General features: G+C 43.9%; 1 protein-coding gene across 6 annotated transcripts in view; it reads left to right on the top strand.

The window, feature by feature from the left end:
- The first annotated feature begins 286 nt into the window (after positions 1-286).
- The window catches only part of ptch1 (patched 1), a 72,618-nt gene continuing 59,237 nt past the window's right edge, over positions 287-13,667 (top strand). For 2 of the 6 annotated variants that reach the window (XR_009787763.1, XM_061767813.1), the window contains exons 1-2: positions 289-870; positions 2,337-2,529. Coding sequence is in view for 4 of the 6 variants with exons in the window: in XM_061767813.1 (XP_061623797.1) it covers positions 670-870; positions 2,337-2,529 (394 nt within the window). In the remaining 2 variants the exon portion in view is untranslated. Of the gene's footprint in view, positions 871-2,336; positions 2,530-13,667 lie in introns of all 6 variants that reach the window. The other 4 variants (XM_061767815.1, XM_061767814.1, XR_009787762.1 and 1 more) reach the window with 4 other exon arrangements.

Consider the following 13,667-nt stretch of genomic DNA (forward strand, 5'->3'; position numbering starts at 1 on the left):
TCGCCATGCCCCCCGCCCCCTCCCAGCTTGGGTGGTCGCCCTCCCCACCGTCCCCTCCTTTACTTAAGCGAGCTGTTGCTAAGCAGCTAATAATAGTCATGTTTGCTGAGTAATTTTTGCCCTTCTGGAACCAATCAGAAGCGAGCAAACCGTGCGGTGTGACAGCGGCGAGAGAGGCGGGATCTCGTGTGTGTGTGTGAGTGTTTTTTTTTTTTTTCGGGCCCCCTCACCCTCCTCCGTCTCCCTCCCTTTCTACCCCTCCTCCTCGGCCTCATCTAGCTCTTTTTCTGCTCTTCTATTCAAAGTCAGAGTTGGCCGTGACGCGCGGCCCTGCAGGGGAAGAAGAGCAGCAGCAACAGCAGCAACAGCACACATCTCCGCACAATGCAGCCAGGAGCGTCCAGCGATCTGGCGTGCGGCTCGTTCTGAGAGACGTGTATATATATATATATATATATATATGTTTGTTGTTGTCGTTGTGCTTAACGGGCTCGGGAACCCCGGTGCAAAAGGCGGCGGAGACCCTACCGGATCACGCGATGTGTGGATGGACGGCGCGCACTACTTTGACTCTTCGCCCTCTCCAAGCGGACTATGAGGTCCCCCCTCCGAGTGAAACTTTGTCGGATCGCGAGTGGGAATCGGTAAGCAGCGCGCAGTCCCCGCAACATGGCCTCGGCTGCTAGTGCGCCCCCCGAGCCTGGGACAGGAGAGCCCGACCGGCCGAGGCTAACGCGGAGGACCCGGAGGGACTCGAGCCGCGAGCCTCCGCAGCCGCCGCCGCCGCCGCCGCCTCCACCGCCGGATTTGGACTACCTGCAGCGGCCGAGCTATTGCGACGCGGGCTTCGCTTTGGAACAGATCTCCCAGGTACTTCTACACGTTTAGATAGACAAAACACCCAGGTCCACCGGCTTGTTGCGTACAGCCACGAGTTTGCTTGTACTCCTTCCCCTTGTTTTCCAAACACACAACGGTCTGTCGTCATATCACGAGCCTGCGTGTTGTGCACCAGCGTGGAAGTAAGTCCATGTGGCTTTCTCCCGCAGCACTATTTGGACCACATGCAAAGCAAGGCGATGAACCTTTCTCTGCACTGAACCCACTTTTATTGCACATTGCCGATGACGGGTCCGGTGCAAGCTTTTGCTCTCCAAATAGGATGTTATTTGTTGATGTTATCTTAAAACGCATCCTCCATTTGCATCATGTAGACCTTGACAGCTTTTATTTGCGCCCCCCCCCCCCCCCCCACTCCAACCCAACCCCATCCAAGCCGGAGGTCCAGCTGCAAGCGTTCTTTTGGACTCCTACTTACTGTCACTCGTCGTTTTTGTTACTCTTTGGAATTGTGCCTGCGGTCTGTGCCAGCATGTGTGTGTTACTTGCTGCTTTAAAGCTCATATTGGACAGAAATTGCGATTTACTCTGTTTGAATTTGCTGTCAAAGACTTAAATACAGTGGAACCCCCCAAAGCTGAACTCCCCAAAAATAGACTTTAACCAGAACTTATGCCGCAAAAGTCAAACAGTAAAGTGTTAATGAGCATCTAAGGATTAACCGCACACTTGTGTTGAGCTTTTTAGTTGTGTATTGTGTAGTTGTTTTGCCTGTTTCGTGATGCCACCAAGGAAGGGTACCAGTGATGATAACCACAGAACAGGAAATTGAATTTATACTGACAGGGAAGCACCTGACTGCTCATTTTGAGCAATACAATCAAATGTCAGTTATTTATACAAAGTACCTTTACCAAGCAGATGCTAAATAAACTCATTATACACTATGCAACTTTTATTAAGCAATATCTTTCAACGTGCACTAAGATGATTGTGTCACTCTGCAAACACCAGGCCTTAACTCTCCATTTCAGTCTTCAAAGAGCGAGTAGCTTTATTTTGCTTTAGCTTTATTTTTACTGTCGTTGACTTCTGTTTACACTTGTATGACGGTTTTTATGATGATGAATAGTATTGCCTTTAGACAATTGGAAATTTGAACAACTTGGAAGTCAACCAGTGTCACAGAACAGTTTTGGGGTTCACCTGTATAGGGGGTCCTTAACTCGAGACTTGGCAGTCGAACTATTTTGAAACCGACCTAAAATTCCACGGAAAATAGGGCCCAAAAGTGGAACAAGAGTCCTGAACCAGTTTGAGCCCCTCGAGATGGACAGTATTAATCCTAAGGGATTCTCTCAACTCATAGAACACAATCAACGGCGAAGTCAGTCAAACTTGTGCATGACTTACCTGTGCAGGTAATTGCATTGTTTCCATGTTGAATTGGACCATAATGTTTGTTCTTTGGTGCCCTTCTTTTTTTTTTTCTTTAGGGCAAGGCAACCGGGAGAAAAGCGCCGCTATGGCTGAGAGCAAAGTTCCAGAGACTTTTATTCAGGCTGGGCTGCTACATACAAAAGAACTGTGGAAAGTTTTTGGTGGTGGGCCTCATGATTTTCGGCGCATTCGCGGTGGGCTTACGGGCAGCTAATTTGGAGACGGATGTGGAGAAGCTTTGGGTAGAAGGTAAGACGCTCTTGCTTTTGTCTTTTCGAGAGTTTTTTGCAAGTTGAGGGATATGGCGGATCGTACCAAATAAAACCATACTGGGGGAGTGGGGGGGGGGGGGGGGGGGTTATTGTTGTTGAGTCCAACGTTTGGAATAAATGCAATCATCAGAACGTCCTCCCTGCTTCTGCAAAGACACCAAAGTTGTAATTAAGTTCATCAGCAGATTTTGGGGTAGAGGATTTTTTTTTTCTCCGTTTTTACCAAAGCCGCCATTTTGTGTGAGAGTGTGTGTGTCTCTGAGTGTGTGTGCCTGCCCCCAGCAGTTGAATGCTCACAGACTGTGTGTGTGGTCCCGTTTTGGACAGCTCTCAACTTTCCAAAAAGATTTGCCTCCGGCTTCAAGGGGAAGGGAGGGGGGAAATAAGAGCGAGAGGGAGAAGCTGCATGAGTGAGGACAGGAACTCCTGTTTGTGAGGCGGATCATAAAGCTCTCGCTTGTTGTTACCCGAAGAGAAAATATACACAATGAAAGATTTAGTGGTGGGTGGGGGGGGGGGGGGGTTGTGCATGGGTGGTGTTTGTTGGAGAGGAGGTGGAGGGGAGTGTGGGGGGGGGGTCAGCGGCTGTGCCTTTTTTTTCTTTCTTTCTCTTTCCTTTGATCCACATTCCAGCACAGTCGTCTGACCCATTCATGAATGGTAGCGTACATTTTTTTCTACCCCATATACATTAAACAACAAGGGTTTTGAAATGATGATGACAAAAACATTGGAGCTTTGGACTTGCAGTTGGCGATTCTGCAGCATTGGTTGCGTTACTTTAAAGGTCCTAGAAACTATAGTGCAGTCAAGTTCGTGACTCGTAGTGTTTCTCTAACTTTTTAGGAAGACCACACAAAACCTGCCGACTGCCTTTAAATATCCCAAAACAATAGGCCTGCCTACCACTACTAACAGTGTACAGGATGGTATCAAATCTTCACAGGTTGGCAGTCAAACAATTCAGAAATCGACCTTAATGCCAAGGAAAATCAGGTCCAAAAGTAGAACAAGTGTCCTTTATCAGATCAAAAAGGGAAAAAAGGGGTATGGTTATAGGGGCTCCTCGAGACGATCTAGACTGGTAGAAAGGGCACGCAATTAACTATTTTGCGCAGACAAGAAGGTACGCTCACCTCTGTATTTAATGTTTTTCATTTTTATTGTTTATATTTGTGGACTCAAGGTGTTTTCAGTACAAATACTGACTGTAATTGTGACTTCACTACTGCGTTAGCATAGGTTAGTGACAGACTATGGCCTATGGCGTGTTCCAACTTACTGTATGTACAAAGGCGGGTGATGGAACTCCATCGAAAACCGAGGAGCCCGTGCATAGTGATGACCATTTAACTTCATTTCCTTGATCCACTGTTGAGAATTAACTACACCTTGCTAGCTTTGTTAGCTTTCCCGCCGAAGCTTGCTGCACCACAGACAGAAATGACAGTAGGCCTATAGCAGTTTAGGTAGAGCTGACCATTTTTTCAAGTATAAAATGCTAGGTTAAATTTGAAATCAGAGTGTCACTTGTGCTGGTGTCCCAAGTACATTGTGTAACCATAATTAAGCCTTGTGAACAGCAAACATACATCCAAAATATTATAAAATCATAAAATGTATGATTGAAGTCAACATAGTGTTGCCAGGAAAGTGGTGGAATTTTGTGTCCTGCAAAGTGATTTGTCAGTGTGCGTTTTTGGGGAGGCTCCTAGTGTATTGTCAATTAAGCGTGCTGCTTTGTTGTTAGCATTGTTTTTAGCATTAGCATTCCAAGTCCACAGATGACACACACTAAAGATAGCTACAGGACTTCAAGTGGAACAGCAATGACTGCAATGTGGTGTTTACTTCAGTCGTTAGCTTTGATTTAACGTAGTATGAGATCAACTCATACAAGTCTAAAGTCTTCATCTTCAGTTGTTTTGCTGTGTTTGATATTTTGATCATCAGTTACATACACTAAAACTACTGCTAGATGTCTACATTATCAACATGTACTGTACACATGCACACAAAGACCAGGACTCAGTGGTTTCCTAGGTCCTGTACGTGAGGGGTTCCAGATGTTGGTTGGGAGAGATGTGTTTGTTTAGATTAGACTACACAGCTGAGGGATAGATTAGTTCTGCCTGGACCGTGGAACGCGTGCATTGGCGCGATGGGGGTGGGGGGTGGGGGGGTTGTCCTGGCCAAGTCGTCCGAGAGTAAAGAGAGTGGGAATGAGCGTATAAAGCGGCTGTTTATGTTTCATTTGGAGCTGCCCTCCGCAGCCGACCCGTGATCGACCCCGCCTGGAAGCTGTGTGGGCCCGTGGACGCACATGCACCCGCCTCAACCTAGAGGGACTACTTTTTTATTTTTTTCATTTTTTTCCCCCTCCAAAAGCCACTGATGTCATACAGCGTCATTGTTGCCAGAATTATTGTATATGTACGATACATTTTTCCCTCTGTACAATCAATGATTCCTCCAATGTACGATTATTTGAGCCTCATGTGTCATTAGTGTAGCTTTTCTCTTGCACAGTGCGGGCTCAGATCAGCTCTACATGGCTGGTTTGAGGGCGGTCTGTTTGCCAAGTGAAAAGAAGTACAGGGGGTCCTCAAATCTGCAGTTTACTGTCCTGACTTAAGTGCTTTTAAGGTTTCGAACGGCACACAGTGAACAAGACATGCAAACAACAACAGTGCAGAATGAGGGCCTCCAGTACTTATTTATCAGCATGTGGTAATTTTATTGAAGACTAGGGCCACCGCATCCATGTGGAGACAGTGGCATACAGTATACCTCTGGCATGTCCAGAGCTAAGGGATAGCAAACGCTAACACTAGCCTGTATGTTGTTTTTTATGTACTAATTCAATATAATTACCAATCACAAAATGGGGAAAAAGACCTTTCAGTGTCTACTGACAATGATTCCTGAGCACAAATCTTCAGAAATACATTCTCAATGACCACAAAAACTGTAATTTACAGCTAATCCAGTTCAAAGTACTCCATAGATCACACATTATGCAATAAAGCATGTGTAAAATGGACTATTCAAAATCAATGTCAATCATATGCACTCATTGTACTGTAACTGTTGGGTGGGGAGGCACTGCCTCCCTTTTCTCTGTGGTCTGCCAGCTGGTCAGGCTGGGCCGGGCCTGCAGAGTCTAGCCTCTTACTTCATACACTCTGCACATTTTTATTACTCACACTGTACATATTTCGCTCGCACATTGGGCACATTCACATCTCATTCAGGGTCCCCTGGGGGATTGGTATGAGGCATGATGAGGCGAACTCCGGGCTGGGAATTGAGCGTGGGGGGGCGGTGGTCTGGTACCCATGCCCCTCCCTTTGGGACCGGTCGGGGCACTACGGTCTGGCTAGGGGACCGCCCTGGGTCCTGGGGAGTGGATGGCGTGCGTCCCCCTGGCTGGGTTCCCCGCGGCATGGGCTTGCTAGCTTGCGGGTGGAGGGGGCCGGTCCCACCCTTCCTCAATGTGCCATCTCAGCAACTCCGTACACCAGTTGACTAACATGCATGTGATATGGTGTTCATTCACTCATAAGTTCCATAGATACGCCAAACGCTTTAATTGCTTGTGCCGGGACCACTTATAATAACACAAGTTATATTCAGATATCAATTCATAGGTTCTTGCAGGTGTTAGATAAAAAGCATCCCACCGCACCGCTCATCAGTAGCACTGCTTTGCTCATTTCCCACATCCTGTCCTGTCCTGCCCTTTCTGTCCTCTCTCATCTTGTGGTATTGGTCATTTGTTGCATGTCCTCATCCATAAAATTAGCATTTCTGTGTAAAAATTCTAAGAAATGAATATTTTGAAAGAATAACGAGTTTTTATATAAACAAAGTGCACAAAAGTCGACTCTGAAATAGCTTTAACATTGACTTGTAAAGGTATCTTTTAATTATTTACAAAGTATCTGTAAGTCACAGTAATTGAACATCTTATTTTTATTTTTTTTAAACTCGAGATGATCTCCTCACTCAGAGCAGTGTTTATCAGCAATCTGCCACAGGAAGTTGTGTTTATTAGACAAAGCGACAAAGAGTGATGTGGATGGAGAGACGTGCTTACACAAAGAGGTGAATGTGTCAAACCTCAGAGCCAAATATATTGCAGAGGATTTTTTCTTCTTTTTTCTTCGATTCCACCCTTTCCCCCCGCCTCACCAGTGTGGATAAATGCCATGTTTATGCCAACTGTGGCACTCACAGGATGTCATTTGCTGGAACAGGAAGTTGTAGTATTGTTGTTTGCCCTCGACCTCCAGCTGACTTGGCTTTCTGCTCAAGTTGCATGTGTGGATTTTCTGATTATCCACTATTAATCCACGATGTTGCAGCAGGGAGTAGGAGTAAGACCCCCTCTTCTTTTTTCTTTTTTTTAAGAGCTCCACCCGGCTGCAAAATGGAAAACGGAGCCATCCCTCAGCATTTTGGGTCCAGGCAAACACAGGCCAAATTGTAAAGAAAATAGTGGCACCACCTGCCTCTAATTAAAACAGTATCGCATAAACATTGGCCTTCCTCTAGTATCGGCCGTCACGTCTTCGAGGACTGCCCAGGACATGGCTCGGGCTGGGCAACGTCGTTGGAGTGGGGGGTAAAGTAGAGAGGGGTTACGGCGAGGAGAGAATTTGCAAATGGACCTTTTGAAGCGAGAGCTTCCCACACAGGTTGGAGTTGAAACTGAGGGTGAACCCACATTGTGGTTAGCATGTAGCTTTAGCATGGTCTCCAAAGATGAACTGCTAACACAATCTATTACCGGATCTCTGGTTTGTTTGGGTCTCAAAAGCATCTTAGCCAACTACGCTAACGAGGCTAGCTACGTGGTTGCAACGTTTGTATTGACCGATTGCCTTTGAATTAGATAGTAGACGTAGAGCTAACAATTGACCAACTGTACAGCAAAAAGGAACAACATTTTTGGGAATAGATGTAAAGAAAATGATTTCTAAAAAGCCAAATGTGTAGTGTAAAGTTATTTTGTATTCATATGACCATGACCTACAACTTGATGGGCTGGACAAGGGCATGAGGCTTTGGATTGTATTTTTATTTCTAAGCTATAGGTATGGGGCAGGGAGGGGGGTGTAGTGTAGAGGCCAGGGGCCACAGAGGTAGACCCTTGGGATCCTGAGGTCATCTCGTAGAGGCCCCTGCTATTTAAAAGCTCACCTGATACTCACCCTGTGGCCTGGGTGCAGATTGAAGACTCACAGCAGAGGGAAGGAGGCTGGAGGACAGTATGGAAAGATTGAAGGAGAGGGTGGTGGTGGTCTTGGGGGGGATCTTGAAATGCAGTAGACATTGCAGCTGTCACCCTTCATTGTTTGTGTCCTGCATGTAAGTGTGTGTATCAGAATCAGAATCAGAATCATCTTTATTTGCCAAGTTGTATATTATATATTATACCAGTTGTAGAATGTGAGGTCATTTGCTGTATCATTACAGGGGGTCCTCGGTTTACTATTTTGCTGAATACGTCAACGCAAGGCACAAGAAGTCGTGCTTAGTTATTGCTGTACTGTTTTTTAATGGATTGTTTTATATATATATATATATATATATATATATATATGGCTAAGAAGTGTTTTTCATACATTTACTATAACCTTGACTTGTGATCAGTGTGATAGACGCTTTCCGACTTGCGTACAAATTTGTCACCACCATAGGAACAGAACTTGGTCGGAAGCAAAGGCCTCCTGTATGTATTCTAGAAGACTAATGTTTGTCCTCCAGCAGAGGGCACTGAATATTAGTCTATAATATTAATAGAGCTTTATTTTGCATAAAGCATTTATTAAAAAATATTGTTAGCAGCTTCAATAAAGGATGCATTATGATTGAGAAACGTTTGGCAAACACAGTACGTTCGGAGACACAAGTCCAATTATGGTCAGATTTAGCAACAATTTTCCCATAGTCAAACTGTCCACCTTGTGATGCATGGGTGGCGAGAGTGGGGCTTGCTGAAAGCAATTATAGTGAATCCCCACGTATTTGTGGTTTTTCATTCACATATTGTCAGATTTTTTTGATGGGGGGTGGGGGGGACTATAGATCGCAAAGACTGTAACTTTTCTTAACATGGCATAAGTGTTAACTACAAAATGAAGTGAGGAAAGAGAAATACAAGACTTCTACTTGAGAACATCACAAGGTATAGTATAAAACTGACAGGACAACTTTAGTAACACTTTATCACACCATTGCTTACTTCTTTTTACTCGAAGTGCCGCGCCGCCTCCTTCTTCGGAGTTTGAAACGTGGCTGGCTCGACGGGAGCCAAGCTGTGCAGAGCGGGCAACGGGGCTTAAAACTCAGTAATTCACTCACAGGGTGGCCGCCTACTTTGTGGTTTTGTGACGGGAACATAGCTGACCCGGCTGGAGCAGGCGGCCAACAGCGGTCGTGCAACTCAATGCTTGCTGGACGAGGGCCACCTCCATCGCCGCCCAAGGTGTCTTTTATCAACTGTTTTGCAGAGTGTAATTTGTAGTATCTCAATACGGCTGACATGGATATACTTCGTAGGTATACAGTATGTCAGGCTTGTCAAGTGGTATCGTTGTGGTACTATGCGAGCATTTATACGTGTATGAGCTCTGTACAGACTGAGAGTATTGGCACCGATACCGATAGCATCTCTTGTTTAATGCATTAAGTGTTTTTTTAATTATTATTTTATTTATTTATTTATTTTTTGTCTGCATTTGAGATCCCTTGTTATGTTTGTGCTCCTTGAATCCACCTCGTGCACCGTCAAAAGTGAAAGTGAATGTATGTTTCTGCTTTTCTTCCAATGCATCTACTAATGATAGCCGGTGTCGTCTACTTTTCTGTTACAATTTGTCTCTATTCCCTAACATTTAATATTGTGTGTAAATTAGGGGTGCGACGATTTGTTTTAGCAGTTATTAGAATAATATTATGATTCGCGGTTCCCAATTTGATTCAAGGACGATATTGATTCATTTCGAACGATACGATTCAATGCCTTGAAATCGATTCATTTACATTTTATCCAAAAATTCAAACACTGTGTAATTAATACTGTATACTGGACAGTGCAGGGGAACTTTCCTGTTGTTTCTTGTAAGGGATTCAGATAAAATTAATCATGTATATTCAGAGCTGCCAAATATTACGGAATGTCTGTATTTTGTTACAAAAATCACTGAACGTTGACTCGTGACAGCTGTAACACTGATTGTTCCGGATATTGGGGAGGAAAAAATCCAGCATCTGACAATACCGGCGCGTCTACATTGAACAGCTGCTTGGTGCACACAATTTTATTACGCTGCCCGGCTGCCAAACCATGGGGGCAAAAGTTCTGTTTGCGTCCGGTGTCAATGCATTGAAAGTCACTGATCATCATCCATGGTTGCGAAGAAGCTACACTGCTTACCATTCTTCTTACAGAAGTGTCACGAAGGGAGCACGAGGAGTGGATGGGCGAAGACGACGTCAAAGCCATGCTAATTGCTAAGCTATTGTTACAAGCAGTCGAAAAACATCGAAATAAGTGATTTGGTGAAACAATACACTTGTGAAATAGGTCTGGCTGGAACAGGGTTTTCGCGGAGAGAACCCAGCTTTTAAGACCAAAATAACAGGGCAATTAATCCGTTTTTATATAAGTATAAAATAATACACATCCACACAAGACGCCGTGTCCGAACCGGAAATTAATTAGTACGTCACTGCACTGTCACTTCAGAATGTGGGCAGGTTAAAAGTATTATTATTATTATTAATAAATATTTGGAAGATAAGATAAGATAACCTATATTAGTCCCACAAAGGAGAAATTGGCATTGTTTAAGCATCAATTGTGGATATAGTAAATATAAATGTGAAATATAAATAGCATGCAAGAGAAGACGTACGTGTACAAGAAGAAATGTAATTACAAGTACATTGCACAAAATAGAAACCAAAAATATTGTCCATGAACTATCCAATTAAGTCTGTTATTTGTTTGTTTGCAAAATAGAGTGCTGAGGTTAAATTTTGACGTTTGAGATCGGATTAATCAGCTTTAATAGACTTTTGTCATGGTCTGTGTTTTGGTTTGGGTTGTGTTTAGTTTTGTTCCATGTTTTCCTGTGTTCCATGTTTGTCGTGTGCTCATTAGGTTGTTGCGTCAACCTGTTCTCGTCTACTTTGTGTCGACCAATTAGCTCTCTCCAGCCACTCGTGTCTTGTCCAGGTGTTCCTCGTTGTCTCGTCAATTTGTTTGTATTTAGTTCCCTGGTTTCTTTCAGTTCTTGTCGGTTCATTGTCGTTGTCACATGTCTTTGCCATGTCATAGTCGCCAGTTGTCTTTATCATTGTGGTATGTCATTGTCAGGTGTCATTTTCCCTATCTATTCCACGTCTTACTCACAGGTCATAGTTTGTTACCAGTTTTAGATATTCAAGTGTTTCTTTGTTACTTTGGTTTGGTTGTTATCTGTTGTGGGACTTCGTTCAGTTTTGCTTTATCCAATATCCTTGTTTTCCTTTTTTGAAGATTAAATGTTATTATTTTGAGATTCCCGCACTCCTGCCTTGCCTCCCTGCTTCCCTGCAATTGGGTCCACCATGTTCTTGCCTTGCGTTCCTCGCCTTCGCCCTAACCACGTACGTGACAACTTTAGATTTAAATACTTATATAACACACAGTTGCCCTTCATTGGTTGCCGTCACAAACAAAAGAAACAAAAAACAGTCAAAAGCAAAGCAAAACACACTTGGGCATTTAATTCTTTAGATGCTCGCTGAGCTGAAGTCTTAGAAGTATACCTGATATTTGTGGTCTAATCCAAAGTTATATGGGTTTGAATATTAAGGGAACACTATACTCTCAATATGGACCAAATATAAAATTTGGTAGGACAACAGGTCTTTTCCTGGCTTTTATCTTTTGCATCTGTTTTGCATTGATTGTGATTGAGAGCTGACTTGACAGAGTTAGTGCTCATTTTGCTGTTGTGCTTGTAAGCTCAGTGGGGGGCCAGGGGGTTGTGTGCTCAGAAGACGTCCTTTCTTGAGGATGAGGAGAGGGAGATTGTAGCGTACACTTATGGATGATCCTGCTTTTTATGCGCATGGGAGCACACACACACAGTCACATAAGCAGAGTTGGAATTTTGGTCTCCTCGGACAAGGCTTACTATGCTATTTTCTCCTCTATTCATCTTTTTTTTTCCCTCCTCTCCACGCTCCGTCTCCAACCGCTCTCATTCGGCAGCAATTCAAACATGGCCACACATCCCATGCTCGCGCTATTTTTGCAGATGACATCGAGCTTTCTTTTACTGATTGTTGCGTCTTAACGGGTGGGGGTCAATTCATGCAAATTACTTTCTTTGCCACCCAAACACAGACAAAGGTCGTGTTGACCAGAAAGTGGATTAAAGCTTCGTCGAAAGGAATAACATTCCCGCGTTGTTGTGTTAAACTTTATGAGTTGATGAAAAATACAGACTAGCTGGTGAGGGATTTAGTGTGGGGAAACACTGAGCCTGTGGTGCACTTTCTTTTTCAAACTACCTCACCCTATTTTGAAAGCAGCTTTGTGTACATTACCCATAAAAAGCTACAGTAGAACCTCCAGTTTAATACCGCCCATTCCTGGTTGACTTCCAAGTTTGTTTCATTTCAAAGCAAATGAAATAATGTGTAGTGAGTTCATTTGTTGCCATCCTACAACCTATTAAGCCTGTAGCCAGTGTTTTAATTAACATTTTCATGATACATGTCAGGGTGGCACTGTGGACGACTGGTTAGCACATCTGCCTCACAGTTCTGAGGATCGGGTTTCAAATCCGACCTCGCCTGTGTGGAGTTTGCATGTTCTCCCCCGTGCCTGCGTGGGTTTTCTCCGGGTAGTGCGTTTTCCTCCCACATTCCCAAAACATGCATGGTAGGTTAATTGAAGATTCTAAATTGCCCGTAGGTGTGAATGTGAGTGCGAATGGTTGTTTCTTTATATGTGCCGTGCGATTGGCTAGTGACCAGTTCAGGCTGTACCCCGTCTCTCACCCATAGTCAGCTGAGATAGGCTCCAGCATGCCCGCGACCCCAGTTAGGATAAGCGGTAATGGATGGTTAATATCTGTCATGCAGGCGTAAAAATATGTTAACCACTGTATAATATAATTAAAATAAAATACAACTACTCACCCAGGAAGTTTAAGCATAATAAGCGCAATTACGTTTGCATCTTCTTGGTTAAATTACTTTGTATGTAATCATAACCATAGTGCTAATATTTTTCCTAGCAGCCAGACACTTTCCTATGTCACATTAAGTTCCACTTTATGGTAATCTACAATTAATTTCAAGTGATTTAACGCTTTTCCTTTTTTTTTTCTTTCTTTTTTAAAAATCATAACTGAATCTCTTCGGTGTTGACATTGCAAAAATCCTTCTGACATGAATGACTTTCATGCAGTTATTAAGAGAAGTTATCAATGCAAATTTCCTACTTGCCTTCCCTGGTACCCTTCTGTGACTGGCATCACGAAAAAAGCTAAAGAAAAAGATCACTTAGCTGAAGTCTCACAACATTTGCTGTAATCTGACTTTTGAGGCAAATTTTCCCAGAAAACTCAAAATTTGATGACTTCAGTGGAGTTCAACTTTGGTGCTTTGACAGTATATGTGATTCTCTGTCTTTTTTTAAAGCACTTGTTATCTCTGTGTGTGTGTGTGTGTGTGTGTGTGTGTTCGTGCGCATGCTATGAGGTGTTCACACTCTCATTCACAAATGACACCCTGAGAGATGCCTCCAAGCTGCTCTGTTTACATTTTGCATTCTTGCAGGCGCGCTTATTCAAAAAGCAGTGCGAGGCCTACGAATGACTGAGCACAGGAGACTGTGGCGAGAATTATCCTCCTTCCCTCCTGCTCTCTCTCCTTCTCTTTGCCAGAAAGGTCTCTCTCTTTTACCCCTCCTGCACTCCCCCCATTCCTGGCTGAAGAGAGTGGCCTCAGAATGCCAGATGTATTACAGAGTGAGCCACGGCAATGTAAACACTCAGGCCTGCCATGAGAGCAGGGTGGTCTGGCCTCCCTCCCTTCGTCCCACTC

This window comes from Phyllopteryx taeniolatus, chromosome 3, assembly GCF_024500385.1.
Source record: "Phyllopteryx taeniolatus isolate TA_2022b chromosome 3, UOR_Ptae_1.2, whole genome shotgun sequence".
NCBI classification, from domain to species: Eukaryota; Metazoa; Chordata; class Actinopteri; order Syngnathiformes; family Syngnathidae; genus Phyllopteryx; species Phyllopteryx taeniolatus.